Source organism: Coregonus lavaretus (genome assembly GCF_964263955.1).
Source record: "Coregonus lavaretus genome assembly, contig: HAP1_SCAFFOLD_249, whole genome shotgun sequence".
Classification (NCBI taxonomy): Eukaryota; Metazoa; Chordata; class Actinopteri; order Salmoniformes; family Salmonidae; genus Coregonus; species Coregonus lavaretus.
In genome coordinates, this window is record NW_028166200.1 from 141,372 (window position 1) to 164,349 (window position 22,978).

The 22,978-nt window shown below is 47.2% G+C and overlaps 1 protein-coding gene across 1 annotated transcript; it reads right to left on the reverse strand.

Annotated features, from left to right (window-relative positions):
* Positions 1 to 4,048: 4,048 nt before the first annotated feature.
* LOC311114965 (butyrophilin-like protein 1) lies at positions 4,049 to 13,460 on the reverse strand (the record flags this gene model as incomplete). The annotated part of the gene is made up of 5 exons (XM_084190184.1): positions 4,049 to 4,388; positions 6,972 to 7,111; positions 7,233 to 7,517; positions 8,025 to 8,369; positions 13,373 to 13,460. 5 exons carry the CDS (start codon positions 13,458 to 13,460, stop codon positions 4,356 to 4,358), a joined length of 891 nt encoding a protein of 296 aa, XP_084046310.1. The 3' UTR covers positions 4,049 to 4,355.
* Between the last annotated feature and the right edge of the window lie 9,518 nt (positions 13,461 to 22,978).

A 22,978-nucleotide genomic window follows, 5' to 3' on the forward strand; every position in this document is an offset into this window, starting at 1 on the left:
GAGTGATAAATTAGAAGCTTCGAATGACTTTACCAGCAGCTACAGTAAGCTACACACTGCTGTCTAAGTTAAAGCTGCTGTGGTGACTTTACCAGCAGCTACAGTAAGCTACACACTGCTGTCTGAGTTAAAGCTGCTGTGGTGACTTTACCAGCAGCTACAGTAAGCTACACACTGCTGTCTGAGTTAAAGCTGCTGTGGTGACTTTACCAGCAGCTACAGTAAGCTACACACTGCTGTCTGAGTTAAAGCTGCTGTGGTGACTTTACCAGCAGCTACAGTAAGCTACACACTGCTGTCTGAGTTAAAGCTGCTGTGGTGACTTTACCAGCAGCTACAGTAAGCTACACACTGCTGTCTGAGTTAAAGCTGCTGTGGTGACTTTACCAGCAGCTACAGTAAGCTACACACTGCTGTCTGAGTTAAAGCTGCTGTGGTGACTTTACCAGCAGCTACAGTAAGCTACACACTGCTGTCTGAGTTAAAGCTGCTGTGGTGACTTTACCAGCAGCTACAGTAAGCTACACACTGCTGTCTGAGTTAAAGCAGCTGTGGTGACTTTACCAGCAGCTACAGTAAGCTACACACTGCTGTCTGAGTTAAAGCTGCTGTGGTGACTTTACCAGCAGCTACAGTAAGCTACACACTGCTGTCTGAGTTAAAGCTGCTGTGGTGACTTTACCAGCAGCTACAGTAAGCTACACACTGCTGTCTGAGTTAAAGCTGCTGTGGTGACTTTACCAGCAGCTACAGTAAGCTACACACTGCTGTCTGAGTTAAAGCAGCTGTGGTGACTTTACCAGCAGCTACAGTAAGCTACACACTGCTGTCTGAGTTAAAGCTGCTGTGGTGACTTTACCAGCAGCTACAGTAAGCTACACACTGCTGTCTGAGTTAAAGCTGCTGTGGTGACTTTACCAGCAGCTACAGTAAGCTACACACTGCTGTCTGAGTTAAAGCTGCTGTGGTGACTTTACCAGCAGCTACAGTAAGCTACACACTGCTGTCTGAGTTAAAGCTGCTGTGGTGACTTTACCAGCAGCTACAGTAAGCTACACACTGCTGTCTGAGTTAAAGCTGCTGTGGTGACTTTACCAGCAGCTACAGTAAGCTACACACTGCTGTCTGAGTTAAAGCTGCTGTGGTGACTTTACCAGCAGCTACAGTAAGCTACACACTGCTGTCTGAGTTAAAGCTGCTGTGGTGACTTTACCAGCAGCTACAGTAAGCTACACACTGCTGTCTGAGTTAAAGCTGCTGTGGTGACTTTACCAGCAGCTACAGTAAGCTACACACTGCTGTCTGAGTTAAAGCTGCTGTGGTGACTTTACCAGCAGCTACAGTAAGCTACACACTGCTGTCTGAGTTAAAGCTGCTGTGGTGACTTTACCAGCAGCTACAGTAAGCTACACACTGCTGTCTGAGTTAAAGCTGCTGTGGTGACTTTACCAGCAGCTACAGTAAGCTACACACTGCTGTCTGAGTTAAAGCTGCTGTGGTGACTTTACCAGCAGCTACAGTAAGCTACACACTGCTGTCTGAGTTAAAGCTGCTGTGGTGACTTTACCAGCAGCTACAGTAAGCTACACACTGCTGTCTGAGTTAAAGCTGCTGTGGTGACTTTACCAGCAGCTACAGTAAGCTACACACTGCTGTCTGAGTTAAAGCTGCTGTGGTGACTTTACCAGCAGCTACAGTAAGCTAAACACTGCTGTCTGAGTTAAAGCTGCTGTGGTGACTTTACCAGCAGCTACAGTAAGCTACACACTGCTGTCTGAGTTAAAGCTGCTGTGGTGCGCATTATCCACTTGAATTCCCTGAACATCAACAATCATGCATGTCAGTGCATACAGCATAACAGAGTAAATATAATCTACCTTAAATATGTATTCAGACCCCTTGACTTTTTCCACATTTTGTTACGTTACAGCCTTATTCTAAAATTGATTAAATCGTTTTTTTTCAACATTATCAATCCACACACAAAATGTTAGCAAATGTACTAAACATTTTAAAAAATGACAGCGATTACAGCTTCGAGTCTTCTTGGGTATGACGCTACAAGCTTGGCACACCTGTATTTGGGAAGTTTCTCCCATTCTTCTCTGCAGAACCTCTCAAGCTCTGTCAGGTTGGATGGGGACCGTCGCTGTACAGCTATTTTCAGATCTTTCCAGAGATGTTCAATCGGGTTCAGGTCCGGGCTCTGACTGGGCCACTCAAGGACATTCAGAGACTTGTCCTGAAGCCAATCCTGCGTTGTCTTGGCTGTGTGTGTAGGGTCATTGTCCTGTTGGTAGGTGAACCTTTGCCCGTCAGAGGTCCTGAGGGCTCTGGAGCAGGTTTTCATCAAGGATCTCTGTGTACTTTGCTCTGTTCATCTTTCCCTCGATCCTGACTAGTCTCCCAGTCGCTGAAAAACATCTCCACAGCATGATGCTGCCACCACCATGCTTCACCGTTAGGATGGTGCCTGGTTTCCACCAGACGTGACGCTTGGCATTCAGGCCAAAGAGTTACATCTTGGTTTCATCAGACCAGAGAATCTTGTTTCTCATGGTCTGAGTCCTTTAGGTGCCTTTTGGAAAACTCCAAGCGGGCTGTCATGTGCCTTTTACTGAGAAGTGGCTTCCGTCTGGCCACTCTACCATAAAGGCCTGATTGGTGGAGTCCAGCAGAGATGGTTGTCCTTCTGGAAGGTTCTCCCATCTCCACAGAGAAACTCTGGCGCTCTGTCAGTGTGACCATCGGGTTCTTGGTCACCTCCCTGACCAAGGCCCTTCTCCCAGATTGCTCAGTTTGGCTTGGCGGCCAGATCTAGGAAGAGTCTTGGTGGTTCCAAACTTCTTCCATTTAAGAATGATGGAGGCCACTGTGTTCTTGGGGACCTTCAATGCTGCAGACATTTTTTGGTACCCTTCCCCAGATCTGGGTCTGAATACTTATGTAAATAAGGTATTTTAGTTTTTATTTTTAATACATTTGCTAAAGATTCTAAAAACCTGTTTTCGCTTCGTCAATATGGGGTATTGTGTGTAGATTGATGAGGATTTTTATTTATTTAATCCATTTTAGAATAAGGCTGTAATGTAACAAAATGTGGAAAAAGGGAAGGGGTGTGAATACTTTCCGAAGGCACTGTATCTAAACCGGCACCTCTATCAGATTCCTCCACCAGTTGGTGGCGCTCTTTTTCACGCTGATTTTCAAAACGACTTCTCCGGAAATCCGTTGCAGTGACAGAGACTCTAGGCAGTGTATCCACCATCTCTTCATGGGAACTCAAACACTACAGACCCGTTGTCCTCACGTCTCCCGTCTCCTCCGAAAGGTCCAAAATCATTACTCTCTAACCCAGTCAATGGAGGCTGGTGGGAGGAGCTATAGGAGGACAGGCTCATTGTAATGGCTGAAATGGAATCAATGGAACTGAGTCAAACATGTGGTTTCCATATGTTAGATACTGTTCCATTGTTTCCCAAAACAAAACTGTGCACCCCTTTGGGTCCCCAGGACCAAGATTGAGAAACACTAACCCTCACCAACTCAACCCAACTGCAGATTACAGGCTAGTCTACCTTTAAGGCAAAGTTACAGGATAGAGGAGCACCTGGTGATTTTGGCAGGGAAGTTACAATGCCCCTCTTTGGCACAGTGAGAGGTCATCGTGACCCCAGAGACAAATCTTAGCACCTGAGAAGACCCTGATCAGAATATCCCTTCAGCAACTCCCTACGCGTGACCTCTGTCGCGACCCCGGCAATTCAAAACAGTCTTTCTTTCCAACTCAGCCAGGCTTTGATTGCTTCTGTACGCAATAACTGGTGCTTTTACTATTAAAGTGCATTGTCCCTGTCAAATAAATGAATAAATCAGCACATATTACTGACTACCTAAGCCACACCAAAGATGGCGGATGCAACAACAAATGCTGACGACATAGTGCTATATATGGAGCGGTAGGCAGACTAGTGGTTAAGCGCATGGGGCCAGTAACCAAAAGGTTGCTGGTTCAAATCCCTGAGCCACCTAGGTGAAAAATCTGTCGGTGCCCTTGAGCAAGGCACTTAAACCTAGTCGCTCTGGATATGAGCTTCTGCTAAATGACTAACACGTAAATATAGCAATGCATAGTTCTATAGAGTCATAGTCAAGCATGGTCCTTGGTAGCGCATGTAACTCCAGGATAGTGGGTTTGATTCCTGGGACCGTCCATACATGTCTGCTAAATGGCATATAACACTATTATTATAAATTAGATCATTTCACATCTTTTACAATCTTTTAAACCTCTGACAGACTGGGTTCACTGGCCTCATCTTCCTCATTCTTCGTCGTCTCCTTGTTCTTCTTCATTAAGGGTTCTGCATTACTGACGTCCAACGCTCCTGTTTAAATGGATGAGAGACAGGACTAGAACAGAACCGTCTAACACGTCACATGAACACAGTCAACTAAGTACGTGTTTCACATCCCTGGACTGGTGAAATCTACTATGTAGTCAAGTCCTCTGTTCAACCTCTTGACCATGTAGACCAGTGGTCACCAACCTTTTCTGAGTCAAGATCACTTTGAGTGAAAAAGCAGGCCGAGATCTACCCCTCAGATTCTCTTTTAAACATGACTGAAAAAACATAAGCAACATTAACCAATTAAAAACTGTTCTGTAGCAATGAGGTTTGTACAGTAGGCTATAAGTCCAATACAGTATTAATGCATATTGGCTATGCTTGGATTTCCCTGCCAATCTTGTTCTTCTCAGACCACTTAGAAATTATATTTTATAAAATGTGTTATATGATCACACTGATAATAGATCATGTGTTGTATTATTTGTGAGGCACAGCTAAGTGAGAATAATAATTAGCTTTTATTTTTACTGAACTGATGACCTTCATCTGATGGTCAGTCTGAGGGGAGGGAGGGAGCAGTGGTGAGGCTGACTGATGACCTGTATCTGATGGTCAGTCTGAGGGGAGGGAGAGAGCAGTGGTGAGGCTGCCTGATGACCTGTATCTGATGGTCAGTCTGAGGGGAGGGAGAGAGCAGTGGTGAGGCTGCCTGATGACCTGTATCTGATGGTCAGTCTGAGGGGAGGGAGAGAGCAGTGGTGAGGCTGACTGATGACCTGTATCTGATGGTCAGTCTGAGGGGAGGGAGAGAGCAGTGGTGAGGCTGACTGATGACCTGATGGTCAGTCTGAGGGGAGGGAGAGAGCAGCGGTGAGGCTGACTGATGACCTGTATCTGATGGTCAGTCTGAGGGGAGGGAGAGAGCAGTGGTGAGGCTGACTGATGACCTGTATCTGATGGTCAGTCTGAGGGGAGGGAGAGAGCAGTGGTGAGGCTGACTGATGACCTGTATCTGATGGTCAGTCTGAGGGGAGGGAGAGAGCAGTGGTGAGGCTGCCTGATGACCTGTATCTGATGGTCAGTCTGAGGGGAGGGAGAGAGCAGTGGTGAGGCTGCCTGATGACCTGCATCTGATGGTCAGTCTGAGGGGAGGGAGAGAGCAGTGGTGAGGCTGCCTGATGACCTGTATCTGATGGTCAGTCTGAGGGGAGGGAGAGAGCAGTGGTGAGGCTGACTGATGACCTGTATCTGATGGTCAGTCTGAGGGGAGGGAGAGAGCAGTGGTGAGGCTGACTGATGACCTGATGGTCAGTCTGAGGGGAGGGAGAGAGCAGTGGTGAGGCTGCCTGATGACCTGTATCTGATGGTCAGTCTGAGGGGAGGGAGAGAGCAGTGGTGAGGCTGACTGATGACCTGCATCTGATGGTCAGTCTGAGGGGAGGGAGAGAGCAGTGGTGAGGCTGACTCTCACCCGACTCACTGTCCCTCCGCCCTCCTTCCCTCTGCTGAGAAAAGGATACAGTGCGACTTGAGTTTGGCCATCAACTGGAAGACTAAATGTTGACAGTGCTGAATAACAACAAACATGAACTTAAATGTTTTGAAATCTCACAGCATCAACTTTGCTGTATTCGTTGAGTCTCTCTCTGGTTATGGTTTTAAACGTTTTGAAATATCACAGTCTACATTTTTTTTTTGTGGGGGGGGGGTGGATCAGCTTAATATTGCAGATAGAAGATACAATCTATCAATGTAATTGTCTGCATCACTTCCAATCCCCCATGTTTTTTATATATATTCTCCCCTTTATTACTTTTCAACCCCACCATCCTTTCCCTACTTGGGGTAAATTAGTGAACAACAATGCCCAGGCCTCTACTTCCAGCCTATACTTACTATCTACACCTTATGGACAGAGTTAATTTTACAATAATTCTATATATATATATATTATTATTTTTTTTGCTCCTGAACTTCTTCTACTCTCAACCTCTCCGATCATTTTCATGATGTCCATCCGGTTTGCTTCTATATGCCATATCTTTCTAACTGTGCTCTTTCACAAAAGCTCCCAACATACAACCTATATACTTATTATGGACACAGTATGCTTACATTATCAGCTATCTTTGTTATTATTTGTTGTTATTTGTATCAACTTTGCTGTGCGTTAGAGGCTTTGTTTTAAACCTATGGCTCGAAGATACTGTGCAGACACGGTGATCTGAGCTATCTGATTGGCCAGTGGTCGGCCTATAGGAGGACTTGATTTGCTCTCTGGACCTGCCGGGTAGGCAGAGTTCTACCTTCAGACAAATGAAATGGGAACACTTTTCCTTCCCGGCACCAGGGCTGCTGAATCAAGTGGACCTACTGCAAACAGCACCAAAACATTAAAATAAATAGGAACACAAGGCTTTATCGTTGGGAACTTTACAGAAATGTTTGGTGATCGACTAGGAATGTCTTGGAGATGGACCAGTCAATCGCGATCGACCGGTTGGTGACCACTGATGTAGACAGACATGAATTACCTCTCTCTTTAGGTTGTTTTATATAGCGCAATTAGACCTCCACCAGATAACACTACCACACCAGGAAGTAACTCCCATGACTTACCATGCTGATGGTCAACATCCCTATTTTTATCAACAGGGAGAGACCTCCAGCTACAACTGCAACTCCAACTGCAACTCCAACAAGAGCTGCAACAAGACCTGTCAGCCACGAGGACTGGCACTGCGTAGGAAACATTTGATCTGAAACACAGGATGTAGAATTATTACAATACCTAATGCGTATTATACATGAAATGACTTAAACAACAGTACATTTTTTACCGATAGTGCCTTCTTTCAAATATCCAAAACAGACCCTCACCTGGAATATGAACCCGTCTCTCCTTCATGTGTTTGATCTCCGGCTGTTGAACCCGACAGGTGAACGTGTTGTTGTCCGTTTTCGGGACGATGACATGGCTTGTCACAGTGTAGCAGCCTTCACGGTCTCTGGATGTCTCTGGAGGTCCAGCAGCAGGGAGGACACGTCCATGAACGTCACACCACTCCATGACAGGCTCTGGGTAGCAGCCTTCAGCCTCACAGCGCAGGACCACCTCATCACCTTTGATTCCTTCAATGGAGATTACTGGTCGAGACGCTGCACCTATAGAGATACAGAGATATACCACGGCTCTCAGCCAATCAGCATTCAGGGTCAAACCACCTTGTTTATAATGTTATACCACGGGTATGACAATAAAATAATTACGTTGGTAACCAGTTTATAATAGCAATAAGGCAACTCAGGGTTTGTGGTATGTGGCCAATATACCACGGCTAATGGCTATATCCAGGTTGCGTCGTGCATAAGAACAGACCTTAGCCGTGGTATATTGGCCATATGACACACCCCCTCGTGACTTATTGCTTAAATATAACAAGGGTTTGCTAATACTTATGGACCTTAAAATTCAAAAAGTAACTTCCAATGACTCACAGCATTGTACATTGAATTAGCTGGGGTTATCACACTATTAAGGTTAGCATGTAGGCTAACCAATCTATCTAACTAATACTCATCAGGCAATGGACTTGACATTGAACTCACCCTTGATTTCATGTGATCTGTCTCTTAAGGGGGATTGGGTGGTCAGCAGGTGTGTTGACTCACCAACAATGAGTTGAATGGTGGTTTTCTGGTGGTCCAACAGTGGAATGTAACAGGTGTAGTTTCCAGCATCGGAGAGTTCCACTCTGGTCAGCTTTAAACTAGCGTTGCCTTCCTCTAGTTCTTCTTTAAACAGTGACGTCCTTCCCCTGAATGATGGATTCTGGAGCGCAAGGTCGTCCTTCTCATCTCTGTGAAGATGGACCTCTTTTGGTTTTAGGTCAGGTCTCTGCCATTCTACTGTTTGATACACAGCGTTAACGGTGGGTCTCAGGGTGCAAGGCAGGATGACGTCATCGCCAACTAAGGCCACAATGGGCTCAGCAGAACCAGCAACCTGAACTGTCCCTGAGAGAAACAGATTACAGAGTGATATACTTTGAGACAAAGCAAGATACAGGCCTACTGAATGTTGAGCAGGTTGACATTGACTCCCACAACAGCTAAGGCAGTTTGAACCAGGAAATGGTCAATGAACACTGACTAGCATTAGACTAAGCAAGATATAATGTTGAGCAGGTTGACAGTGACTCCCATTCTAAAACCATCTCATTAATAGTAGGGATCAGTTAGAATAATCGGTTTATCGATTAGTTGATCGAGGGTGTTTGAATCAATCACAGATACTGAAAAGGCTGCATTTCCCACAGACAGCTGATCTCTCTTTAGTGAGAGCTTTATACAAGGGTACCTCAGGAGCCACGTTTAAAAGGTCCAATGCAGACGTTTTTAGCTCGTTATCAAATCATTTCTGGGTAACAATTAAGTACCTTACTGTGATTGTTTTCACTTAAAATGGTCAAAAAGAAACAAAAATAGAATCTTAGCAAAGAGCAATTTCTCAAGCAAGAATGTATCTAGGACTGTCTGGGAGTGGACTGAGTGGGGAGGGGGAAACTGAAAACTAGCTGTTATTGGCAGAGAGGTTCGGAACTCTTTCTTATTGGTCTATTAACTAATTTACCGCATGGTGATGTCACCATGGAAGGACAAAACTCCATCCCACCAAAACAGGCTGAAATTTCAGTCAGTCTTTTCAAACAGCTCTTACACTAAAAGGGCATTATCATCATTTACACAATTTCACAGTATTATTCCAACCTCATAGTGTGGAAATCAAACACAGGAAAATCATATTTTTGACTGCACTGGGCCTTTAATAGCTCTCCTGAAAGGTTACCTGCAGACATTTGTTAAAAGCGGCAATCAGCTGTTGAAACAATAACGAAGCCTATTCCCTGTTTCGGTAAGAAACTGAAGGAGGGGACTGAAGAAATGTAACCACTCTCAAGTTAATAGACAGAGCTATGGGTGCAACAACTGACCATCCATGACATCAAAATGTTACACCTGCAAATCTGTGTACAGGACAAATAAACTTTTGATTTGGCCCCGGTTTCCTATAAGTATCTTAAGGCTAAGTTTATCGTTAGAGCCATAGGATCCTATCCGATGCTTTTGGGAAACCGGGCCCTGTTCCATTCTATAGATGCTGTGTATAAGAAAGTTTAAGAAAGTTTAAGAAAGTAACGTTACAACCGCAAAATCCACATTAGTACTAGCTAGCTAGCAAACGTACTTACTGCCTGTGTCACTTGATGTTGATGATATAGTGATGATGTACATTAACATTGTACACAACCAGCAGGGCAAAGAAGTCTTCATATTGCCCGGTTAAGCGTCCAACGTTATGGTGCTCCGGTTAAAGACACAAGAGGCAGGATCAGGCAGGAAACATTGAAGTGACGTGACTCTGCTGCCGGGTTTATAGCAACACACACATGCTGGAACAGAGCGTCACTGCCCTCCCCGCCCGCCCCAATGACTGTAAATCAGTCCTTCTCCCTGGTGGGAGAATGATGTCTTCCCTAGTAGCAGGGGGGGGGCGCGTGTGACCCCGTGGAACGTGCTTTTTTCTTCCCAGGTTTTTTTTGCACCGAACAAGAGCACACAGCAGGATATATGAAGTGCAGATAACAAACCCTTAAGAGACGCCATGGAAACATACCTAACAGGGATGAAAAGAAAGGCGGAGAGAGACGGAGATAATGAGACAAACGTAAGTCTCCCGAAAGCTAAGACGAGGAAATATGACGAAGCGTATGTAGCGCTTGGCTTCACTGTGACTACGGTGGGAGACGAGGAAAGACCGGTATGTTTACTGTGTCTAAAAATGTTGGTAGCGGACAGCACGAAGCCAAATAAATGAAGGCGTCACTTAAAGACATTACACCCCAATCACGCTGATAAGCCGCTTGAGTTTTTTCAGCGAAAACGTGCCGAATATTGCCAACAATCGTCCCGCTTTGTGAATGCTACTTCAGGAAACCAGCGAGCACTGTTAGCATCATATAAGGTGGCGTACCAAATTGCTCAGTGCAAAAAACCCCACTCCATAGCAGAGGAGCTGATACTGCCTGCAACATTAGACATGGTCTCTGTCATGCTGGATGACGCAAGTGCTGCAAAAATAAAAACTATCCCTCTGTCCAATGACACTGTCGCCAGACGTATAAATGACATTGCTAACGATCTTAAAGAACATCTGGTAGATAAACTCAAAGACAAACGTTTTGCCTTACAGTTCGATGAAGCAACTGACAGTAACAAAGACTGTTTGTTTATCGCTTATGTACGTTTTGACATGACAAACTCCCTGTGTGAGGATCTACTTTTTTGTAAATATGTCAGAGACAGAGCCACAGCTGAAGAGCTATTCAAAATGCTGGACTGCTTCCTGACTGAGAATGGGCTAAAGTGGGAGAACTGCATTGGTGTTTGCAGTGATGATGCACAGACCACGGCAGGGATGAGAAAAGGACTTCGGGCACTCATCAAGAAGGCCTCACCTAATGCTGAGTGGACACACCGTGTTATACACAGAGAAGCACTGGCATCAAGGCACCTTTCCTCTGAATTAAGTGAGGTTATGACTGACATTGTAGGTGTAGTCAATTTTATAAAGACCAGACCACTAAAAACAAGAGTCTTCTCTGCTATCTGTGAGGAGATGGGAGCTGAACATCAAGCTGTGCTGTTTCACAGTGAAGCAAGGTGGCTGTCACGAGGAAAAGTATTGTCCCGAGTTTTTGAGCTCAGAGAGCAGATAAGAATGTTTTGGGAGCAGGAGCACAAGTATGACCTCGCAGAAAAATTTAGTGATGAGAACTTCCTGGCAAAACTGGCCTACCTGAGTGACATATTTGGAAAGCTAAATGAACTAAATCTACAGCTTCAAGGGAAAGATAAACACCTCCCTCAGGTCACAGACAAGATCAGCTCTTTCACTCGAACGCTTGCAATGTGGGGCAGGCGACTTGATGAAGGACATACTGATTCATTCGAGAACCTGCATGAATTTGTTGACACTACTGACTATGATGCCACCTCAGTGATTCCATATATTAAGGAGCATATTTCATCACTGATGGGATTCTTTAAAAAGTACTTCCCTGAAAACAGTTCCCAATATGACTGGGTGAGAGACCCTTTCAATGCACCAGCTCCAACTGGTTTCAGCTCTGCAGAGGAGGACCAGTTCATTGATATGACGTCTGACTCCACATTGAGACTGAGGTTCACATCACAGACACTGAGTGAATTCTGGCTGAGTGTAGAGAGACTCTTAGGGCAGAGGGCCATGGGCATTCTTCTTCCTTTTGCAACATCTTATCTTTGTGAGACTGGCTTCTCTGCTGTTGCTGCACTGAAGACCAAGTACAGGTCCCAGCTAAACATTGAGCAGGAGCTGAGAGTGGCAGTATCATGCTTCAAACCCCGCTTCGAAAAGCTGTGCACTGCAAAACGTGCTCATTGTAGCCATTAATCCTGACTTCCTCATTTTGATTTAAGCAAAAACTGAACAGGAAGCACCAGTGATTCGGTTAATAAAAAAGTGGTCAGATGACACAGATGCTAAGCTACAGGACTGTTTTGCTAGCACAGACTAGAACATGTTCCGGGATTCTTCAGACAGCATTGAGGAGTACACCACATCAGTCACTGGCTTCATCAATGCATTGATGATGTCGTCCCCACAGTGACCGTACGTACATACCCCAACCAGAAGCCATGGATTACAGGAAACATCCGCACTGAGCTAAAGGGTAGAGCTGCCGCTTTCAAGGAACGGGACTCTAACCCGGACGCTTATAAGAAATCCCGCTATGACCTCAGACGAACCATCAAACAGGCAAAGAGTCAATACAGGTCTAAGATTGAATCATACTACACTGGCTCTGACGCTCGTCGGATGTGGCAGGGCTTGAAAACTATTACAGACTACAAAGGGAAGCACAGCCGCGAGCTGCCCAGTGACACAAGCCTACCAGACGAGCTAAACCACTTCTATGCTCGCTTCGAGGCAAGCAACACTGAAGCATGCATGAGAGCACCAGCTGTTCCGGATGACTATGTGATCACGCTCTCCGTAGCCGATGTGAGTAAGACTTTTAAGCAGGTCAACATTCACAAGGCCGCAGGGCCAGACGGATTACCAGGACGTGTACTCCGAGCATGTGCTGACCAACTGGCAAGTGTCTTCACTGACATTTTCAACATGTCCCTGACTGAGTCTGTAATACCAACATGTTTCAAGCAGACCACCATAGTCCCCGTGCCCAAGAACTCTAAGATAACCTGCCTAAATGACTACCGACCCGTAGCACTGACGTCTGTAGCCATGAAGTGCTTTGAAAGACTGGTCATGGCTCACATCAACAGCATAATCCCAGAAACCCTAGACCCACTCCAATTTGCATACCGCCCCAACAGATCCACAGATGATGCAATCTCTATCGCACTCCACACTGCCCTTTCCCACCTGGACAAGAGGAACACCTACGTGAGAATGCTATTCATTGACTACAGCTCAGCATTCAACACCATAGTGCCCTCTAAGCTCATCACTAAGCTAAGGATCCTGGGACTAAACACCTCCCTCTGCAACTGGATCCTGGACTTCCTGACGGGCCGCCCCCAGGTGGTAAGGGTAGGTAACAACACATCCAGGCTGTGGCTGTGACGTCTCCAAGCCAGGAGCGGGCCTGTGGCTGTGACGTCTCCAAGCCAGGAGCGGGCCTGTGGCTGTGACGTCTCCAAGCCATGAGCGGGCCTGTGGCTGTGACGTCTCCAAGCCAGGAGCGGGCCTGTGGCTGTGACGTCTCCAAGCCATGAGCGGGCCTGTGGCTGTGACGTCTCCAAGCCATGAGCGGGCCTGTGGCTGTGACGTCTCCAAGCCATGAGCGGGCCTGTGGCTGTGACGTCTCCAAGCCATGAGCGGGCCTGTGGCTGTGACGTCTCCAAGCCATGAGCGGGCCTGTGGCTGTGACGTCTCCAAGCCATGAGCGGACCTGTGGCTGTGACGTCTCCAAGCCATGAGCGGGCCTGTGGCTGTGACGTCTCCAAGCCATGAGCGGGGCTGTGACGTCTCCAAGCCATGAGCGGGCCTGTGGCTGTGACGTCTCCAAGCCATGAGCGGGCTTGTGGCTGTGACGTCTCCAAGCCAGGAGCGGGCCTGTGGCTGTGACGTCTCCAAGCCAGGAGCGGGCCTGTGGCTGTGACGTCTCCAAGCCATGAGCGGGCCTGTGGCTGTGACGTCTCCAAGCCATGAGCGGGCCTGTGGCTGTGACGTCTCCAAGCCATGAGCGGGCCTGTGGCTGTGACGTCTCCAAGCCATGAGCGGGCCTGTGGCTGTGACGTCTCCAAGCCATGAGCGGGCCTGTGGCTGTGACGTCTCCAAGCCATGAGCGGGCCTGTGGCTGTGACGTCTCCAAGCCATGAGCGGGCCTGTGGCTGTGACGTCTCCAAGCCAGGAGCGGGCCTGTGGCTGTGACGTCTCCAAGCCATGAGCGGGCCTGTGGCTGTGACGTCTCCAAGCCAGGAGCGGGCCTGTGGCTGTGACGTCTCCAAGCCAGGAGCGGGCCTGTGGCTGTGACGTCTCCAAGCCATGAGCGGGCCTGTGGCTGTGACGTCTCCAAGCCAGGAGCGGGCCTGTGGCTGTGACGTCTCCAAGCCATGAGCGGGCCTGTGGCTGTGACGTCTCCAAGCCATGAGCGGGCCTGTGGCTGTGACGTCTCCAAGCCATGAGCGGGCCTGTGGCTGTGACGTCTCCAAGCCAGGAGCGGGGCTGTGGCTGTGACGTCTCCAAGCCAGGAGCGGGCCTGTGGCTGTGACGTCTCCAAGCCAGGAGCGGGCCTGTGGCTGTGACGTCTCCAAGCCATGAGCGGGCCTGTGGCTGTGACGTCTCCAAGCCAGGAGCGGGCCTGTGGCTGTGACGTCTCCAAGCCATGAGCGGGCCTGTGGCTGTGACGTCTCCAAGCCATGAGCGGGCCTGTGGCTGTGACGTCTCCAAGCCATGAGCGGGCCTGTGGCTGTGACGTCTCCAAGCCATGAGCGGGCCTGTGGCTGTGACGTCTCCAAGCCATGAGCGGGCCTGTGGCTGTGACGTTTAGCCTCCTTCTAAGGCTGTTCGGAAGCCTCTGGTTGTAGTGTCTATTTATTTATTGTTCATTTTGAGTGTTAACCTGGGTGTCCTCTTTAGCCTCGTCTACAAGGCTTGCTGCCACCAAATGCGCCTTGATTCAGGAATGTTCAAAAACCTTTTTTCTGAGGGCTCTTTGTTGTTGTTTTTTACGTCTGAGACATAGGATGTTAATTTACTGTCCATTCCACCCACTCTTTTGCTAGTTTAATCCCTCCAGTCGTTTCTAGATCCAAGCTCCCAACCTTTTTGCATGTTGTACAGCCCAACTTTGAATTCTGCATGACAATCCAGGGGTTATACGTTTGCTTGTTCTTGAACTGCAAATTGCACCTGCTCCGAGCACTTGGTCGGTGGAGGCACTGCCCCCTCCCCCAGCTCCCCTTCTCCCTCTCCCACTGAGTCTGACTCGATAGTAGCCCTACTAGCTAGTGGAGGTGCCGGTGGTGATGCTGAACTATGGGGGTGATAAGAGGTGGTGATGCTGAATTATGGGGGTGAAAAATGGTGGTGATGCTGAACTATGGGGGTGATAAGTGGTGGTGATGCTGAACTATGGGGGGTGATAAGTGGTGGTGATGCTGAACTATGGGGGTGATATGTGGTGGTGATGCTGAGCTACGGGGGTGATAAGTGCCGGTATTGAATCTGAACTATGGGGGTGATAAGTGGTGGTGATGCTGAACTATGGGGGTGATAAGCGGTGGTGATGCTGAACTATGGGGGTGATAAGTGGTGGTGATGCTGAACTATGGGGGTGATATGTGGTGGCGATGCTGAACTATGGGGGTGATAAGCGGTGGTGATGCTGAACTATGGGGGTGATAAGTGGTGGTGATGCTGAACTATGGGGGTGATAAGTGGTGGTGATGCTGAACTATGGGGGTGATAAGTGGTGGTGATGCTGAACTATGGGGGTGATAAGTGCCACAATTAAGCCTTGTGAAGCTACTGACACCTCTCACCAAGTCACCTAACATCTTCCTAGCGAAATAAAATACTGCCATGAATTAACATGGACTGTCAATGGAGGTACGTTTTTTTCTAACGGCTTGTGTACACTAGCACCCAGTAAATTGCCGCGTGCCTCTTCGGCCTCATAGAGTGGCTCGCTTGTGGGCGTGGTGGCAGCATATGCAGCACATTCGATTGTGCGTCAAGAATTCAGCATAGCAAGTTCGTATGAAGGTCTGGTTATTAAATGGGTAAATAGTTTAATCCATTCTCCATTTCATGAATTTATTCACAGGTAAATAAACTCAGAAAAAAAACCCTCCCTTTTTCAGGAACCTGTCTTTCAAAGATAATTTGTAAAAATCCAAATAACTTCACAGATCTTCATTGTAAAGGGTTTGAACACTGTTTCCCATGCTTGTTCAATGAACCATAAACAATTAATGAACATGCACCAGTGGAACGGTCGTTAAGACACTAACAGCTTACAGACTGTAGGCAATTAAGGTCACAGTTATGAAAACTTAGGACACTAAAGAGGCCTTTCTACTGACTCTGAAAAACACCAAAAGAAAGATGCCCAGGGTCCCTGCTCATCTGCGTGAACGTGCCTTAGGCATGCTGCAAGGAGGCATGAGGACTGCAGATGTGGCCAGGGCAATAAATTGCAATGTCCGTACTGTGAGACGCCTAAGACAGCGCACCTGCGGGACAGGTACAGGATGGCAACAACAACTGCCCGAGTTACACCAGGAACGCACAATCCCTCCATCAGTGCTCAGACTGTCCGCAATTGGCTGAGAGAGGCTGGACTGAGGGCTTGTAGGCCTGTTGTAAGGCAGGTCCTCACCAGACATCTCTGGCAACAACGTCGCCTATGGGCACAAACCCACCGTCGCTGGACCAGACAGGACTGGCAAAAAATGCTCTTCACTGACGAGTCACGGTTTTGTCTCACCAGGGGTGATGGTCAGATTCGCGTTTATCGTCGAAGGAATAAGCGTTACACGAGGCCTGTACTCTGGAGCGGGATCGATTTTGGAGGTGGATGGTCCGTCATGGTTTGGGGCAGTGTGTCACAGCATCATCGGACTGAGCTTGTTGTCATTGCAGGCAATCTCAACGCTGTGCGTTACAGGGAAGACATCCTCCTCCCTCATGTGGTACCCTTCCTGCGGGCTCATCCTGACATGACCCTCCAGCATGACAATGCCACCAGCCATACTGCTCGTTCTGTGCGTGATTTCCTGCAAGACAGGAATGTCAGTGTTCTGCCATGGCCAGCGAAGAGCCCGGATCTCAATCCCATTGAGCACGTCTGGGACCTGTTGGATCGGAGGGTGAGGGCTAGGGCCATTCCCCCCAGAAATGTCTGGGAACTTGCAGGTGCCTTGGTGGAAGAGTGGGGTAACATCTCACAGCAAGAACTGGCAAATCTGGTGCAGTCCATGAGGAGGAGATGAGGAGGAGATGGCCACACCAGATACTGACTGTTACTTTTGATTTTGACCCCCTCTTTATTCAGGGACACATTATTCAATTTCTGTTAGTCACATGTCTGTCGAACTTGTTCTGTTTATGTCTCAGTTTTTGAATCTTGTTATGTTTATACAAATATTTACACATGTTAAGTTTGCTGAAAATAAACGCAGTTGACAGTGAGAGGACGTTTCTTTTAGTTATATGCTCTAAACCGCTCTGGTGACAAACAAACTTTGCTGCCCTGTTTCCAATCGTCTACATGGCTGGGAGAACATATTCAAGTAAGTAAATACATTTCGAAAATGTAAAAAAAACAAAAACTGATGCATTATTAGCTAACTAGCTACAGTGCAGGCTAACTCAAATGAGCTGCTAATGTAGCTAGCTTGCTATCTAGCCAACTTTACATACTGTATAGGTAGCTAGCTAAGTGAACTAAATTTGACCAGCTACCTAACTTCATATTAGCTAGCTATCTTTATGTATTTATCATTGTAAAAAAAAAAAAACTCCAAATGCATTTGTAGGTAGCTAGCGAACAGCCACGGAGGAGGGTGAAAGGATGGAAGCCCCAACGCAACTGTCAAAGTGAGAGAGCAGGCTATTCTGGAAAGGGCAGGTACTTTTGTGTAGTTCCAGTCCCTAGAAGTGAGGAAGGAGATAACAGTAACATCATATTCAGTGCTGTCTAATTTGAGCATAATGAAGTCTGTTTCTTGTGATGTTTTCTGTCCTCAGATACAGAGAGCGGTGAAAGCCTGTCTGCAGATGAAGAGGTCCCAATGAAGAGTAGTGGTTCTCAGTCCTGGTCCTGGGGACTCAAAGGGATGCACATTGTTGTTTTTTGCCTCAGCACTACACAGCGGATTCAAATGATTAACTCATCATCAAGCTTCAAGGGGTATTTATATATTAATTTGTGACGCTATCCTTGATATGATCCTGCTGTTGTCACATGCTACACATGCACATGTGTGCACATGCATCTATCTATCTAATGTTATCATGATTTGTTATAAGGGATATGATACTTTAGTAATCCACAATGACCTGGTGATGTAAAAGTCTAATAATTACATTATCTTCCATATTCCTACAGATACCTTGCAACTGGAGATTCCTTCAAAACGATTGCCTACAGTTACCGTGTAGGGCACTGCAAGGTTGGGTGACCAGGGCCATCTGGGACTGCCTCCTGGGGGAATTCAGGCATGTGAAGGCTACCTGTATCCTGCATAACTTCATGAGGATGGACACGAGGACCAGGAGAGGTCTGCTGCTCTGCAGGATGTTTCAAGGATGGGGGCCAACAACGCAGCACGGCAGGCAATCTGTGTGCGGGAGATCTTCACCTCCTACTTCTTCCAACAGGGTGCTGTTCCCTGGCAACACCATAGACTACACTATGCACAACCAAAGGCTCTTTTAAGAGCCATCCACATTGCAACAAGAGTATTCTTCCATTTACTTAGCTATGTCAACTGCAGTTATTCAATTCCCGGTTTCTCTACCTTTGATTTCTGCTTCTCAGGTGAGGGTGCTGTTCAGGTAAGGGTGACGTCTGTACAAAAACAGGCTATTTTAAGAGTCGCCCATATTGAAAACATTCAGAACAATTAGACACCCTATAACCCACACCTACACACTCGTGTATCAATCTGATTGATGGATTGTGTTGTGCAGTAAGCAGGCTCAGGTGTAGAACTGTGGCTCCTTCCACCTTCAAAGAATAGGCCAGAGGACCAACCATGGAGAATGGTAAGACACTTCATTATTTATATAACTACACTATATTGTTTGTCCTCGTGTGTCTGTGAATGTTTTTCAGTACAAAGTACTCTGCAGCCGCTCAGTGTGGACACCAGGTGAGGCCACACACAGAGATTCCTGTTGAACACTGTCTCTTTAACTACCTTATTTTCTCAATAACAGTCTCTCTCCTTCACTTCATCCCTCTCCCCCCTTCTCCCTAAATCCTCTAGCTTATATCAGCTGTGTCGGTGAACCCCTCCCGCATCTGAACTGACTACACAGAGGGCACAGCATGATCAGAGGTGAGAGGTCACTTGGTCGGGTCAACAGGAAGTATTATTAAAGAGATGCTTTACATTGAAATAGAGATGTAGTAGTCCCAGAGTTAATGATCCAAGGTCAGTTTTTGCATTTCACCTCCTGATGATTATGATGACTGACAGTGTTAGAATAAAAAGGCTTAATCATGCTGTGGCATTCGCCTCTAGGGCACTCACTCCAACAGAGCAGAACTATGCTCAGATAGAGAAGGAGTGCCTCAGCATTGTGTTTGCATGCCAACGCTTCCACCACTACCTGTACGGGCGTGACAATATTACCGCAGAGACAGATCACAAGCCCCTTATTGCTATATTCAGCAAGCCTCTCCTGAATGCCCCGAAACGACTGCAGAGCATGCTACTGGCCCTACAAAACTACAACCTCAAGGTGGTGTATAAGCCAGGGCCAGAGATGTATGTGAGGGACACGCTCAGCAGGGCTACTGCATCAGGCACTCACACACGCTCCATGCATGAACAACACGCAGTGTGCAGCTTACAAACAGAGCAAGTGGATGTTGAACACATCAACCAGGCTGACTACCTCAATGTTACGGACCAGCGCCTTATACAAATCAGACAGCACACAGACAGGGACGAGCAACTCCAGGCATTGAGGTCTGTGATTCTGATGGGCTGGCCCGACTGCAAGGAAGAGACTGCTTTAGCCATCAGAGAATATTGGCCAGTCAAAGAAGAGCTCAGTGTACAAAACGGAGTAATATTCAAGGGTCAGAGAGTCGTTATTCCCCGGTCTCTGCGCCCTGAGATGTTGGCGCGCGTGCACTCAGGTCACAGGAGGTGAGGCCTGTTACAGACAAGCACGTGACACACTGTATTGGCCAGGAATGCAGAGTGAAATCAAAGACTGTCAGTAAATGCACAATCTGCAATGAATATGCCATTGAGCAACAGAGAGAGACGATGATGTCCCACGAGCTACCAATGCGCCCCTGGCAGATAGTAAGTCTAGATCTCTTCCAGCACAGTGGCAAAGACTTTCTGCTGGTAGTTGATCATTACTCAGACTTCTGGGAGATTGACCTCCTCCCCGACCTCTCAGCAGAGACAACGATCAAACGCTGCAAGGCTCAGTTTGCCCGCTATGGCCAGCCAGATAGGGTAATTTCAGATAATGGACCCCAATTCTCCGGATGTGAGTTCCAAAAATTTGCTGCAGAATGGGAATTCGAGCACGTTACTTCATCACCATGACACCCAAAAGGGAAGGCTGAGTCAGTCAAAATCGCAAAGAACCTCTGCAAAAAAAGCTCTGCGAGAGGGCAAAGATGCCTGGAAAGCAATCCTGCAGTGGCGCAATACCCCGACAGAAGGAATAGATAGCAGCCCAGGCCCAGCGCCTCATGGCACGGCGTTTAAAAGCAGCTCTGCCAGTAGCAAGCACTCTCCTGGAGCCATGTGTGGTGACAGACGTGCTGGTGAAGCTACGTCACAGAAGACAGGTCTCCAAGTTCATCTACGACAAATCAGCAAAATACTTACCTGAGCTCAGGGTGGGTGAAACGGTGCGAATGAAGCCACTACCAGGGGACGGGAAGGGCCTCTGGAGACTCGGATCCTGTGTACAGAAAGTGGCACCACGCTCCTACTTGGTCGAAGTGAATGGATCACTGTACCGTCGTAACAGGGTTGACCTTCGGATTGCTGAGCCAGCAGCTACTCAGAACTCTGATGGTCATAGGGGACATGACAAAAGACGGAACCCCAGCAAGTCACATGGGGCCTGAGGCACTGGGCGAAGAGCCAGGGGATCACCGGTCGGCCACTCCCTCGCCCATCAATACTCCCCTTAGACAGTCAGGTGACACGCCTGTGCGGGAGCCCGCAGTCCACGCAGACAAGCCCCCTGTCTTTTCACGCTGCCGGCGTCTGTCCCAGCCACCAAAAAGACTTAATCTGTAGGTTTCCCATTAGGGATTGTTGACAGACAGAGATAAAACTGAAAAGAGAAGCAAAATGTGTTAAGTGGTTAACTAAAAATATATATATATATACTAAACTGTTCATGTTGGAAATTACTACTAGGTTTGTTTTGTTAGTGAATTGACAGTTCCTGTCCTATTTTATAAAAGGGAAGATGTTATGGGTGAAAGATGGCACAATGATGCCATCTGTTGGTAAATGTTAATTACTGCAACTCCAGTGTTTTACCGGTGTACTTGAGATACCCGGATGTATTGCACTATACTGAACAAGACTGGTTACTCGCATCAATGCCTCTGTCTCGTCATTTAACATTTACATTTACGTCATTTAGCAGACGCTCTTATCCAGAGCGACTTACAAATTGGTACATTCACCTTATAGCCAGTGGGATAACCACTTTACAATGTTTTTATTTTTTGTGTTTTTTATTATTTTTGTATTGTTATTTTTTTTTTGGGGGGGGGGGGTTGGGGTAAGGGAGGGGTAGAAGGATTACTTTATCCTATCCCAGGTATTCCTTAAAGAGGTGGGGTTTCAAATGTCTCCGGAAGGTGGCGAGTGACTCCGCTGTCCTGGCGTCGTGGGGGAGCTTGTTCCACCATTGGGGTGCCAGAGCAGCGAACAGTTTTGACTGGGCTGAGCGGGAACTGTGCTTCCACAGAGGAAGGGGAGCCAGCAGGCCAGAGGTGGATGAACGCAATGCCCTCGTTTGGGTGTAGGGACTGATCAGAACCTGAAGGTACGGAGGTGCCGTTCCCCTCACAGCTCCATAGGCAAGCACCATGGTCTTGTAACAGATGCGAGCTTCAACTGGAAGCCAGTGGAGTGTGCGGAGGAGGGGGGTGACGTGAGAGAACTTGGGAAGGTTGAACACCAGACGGGCTGACATTCAAACAACAGTGAATTACATAAACGGTGGGTGATTAACATTCGATGAGTCAACTTTCTTACAACAAACACACAAGTCTGCAGCCGACACTTTCTAAGTGAAGACGTGATGGAGCCTCCGACTCCAGCTGGACGCAGACGTCTGAAGAAGGGAGCTGTTCCAGTGCTGTTTCAATGGAACAATTTCAGTCTTCCAGCCCCACGGCCTGGAGTTTGGGAAAGGACCGAGTGAACCCAACACAGTAACCATGAATGATCCGTCTGTGGAATTGGACTGTCCTCCTGACCATGACTACTGCAACAGTACTGAACCTGCTGTGCTGGATATGTCCCTTCGACCACAATGAAGAACTTAGTGTAGAGATAGCAAGGCTCCGAAATCAAATTGAGGAGATAACTATCAGCAGCAAGTTCTGCTTGGAGTGGTTTGCTGGATCTGATGATGACATAAGGTTTTTCACAAGGTAAATTAAAATGTCCAATGTGTTTAATATAAAGGTCTATGTATTTGAGCTGTCAACAATGACTAGTATTATTATCTGTTTAAATGTTGCATGTGTTGTTGTAAGCTACTGGAAACCTTGAATTTCCCTCGGGATGAGTAAAGTATCTATCTAGGCGATCTACTAGCGCATTAATTGTATTTTAAAATACTGAGAAGAGCAGTAAGCAAAAGGACTGACGTGTGCGTGGTCCAGTTTCTGACCTTAGTGCCAAATGTTCTAAGATGTCGTGTAACTGTCAATAAGGATGCTAACATGCTTGCAATTGAATGTTGTGTTTGGCCACTTAACATATAGAAATGTTAACACGTATGTCCCACAGGTTTGCAAGTCATGCCCACCTGATGGCCTTTTGGAAGCAGACAGAGCCCAGCCACCTGCAGGTTCATACGGGTGACAAGAGACACGAAGTGGAGCAAAGACTGATGAGGCCCCTCACACTGGCAATGCAACGGTGAATATATTTTTTAACAAGCACAACTGGCTGTGAATCACACAATGTCGTCTGAAATACACAGAAGCATCATTTAATGGGGTTTTGAAAGACGAGGGTCTACAGCAGCAGGAGGAGAACTTGTTCTTTCTACTTTTTACTGGTGTAAGCAACTTATCTACTGTCTCGTGTCACTT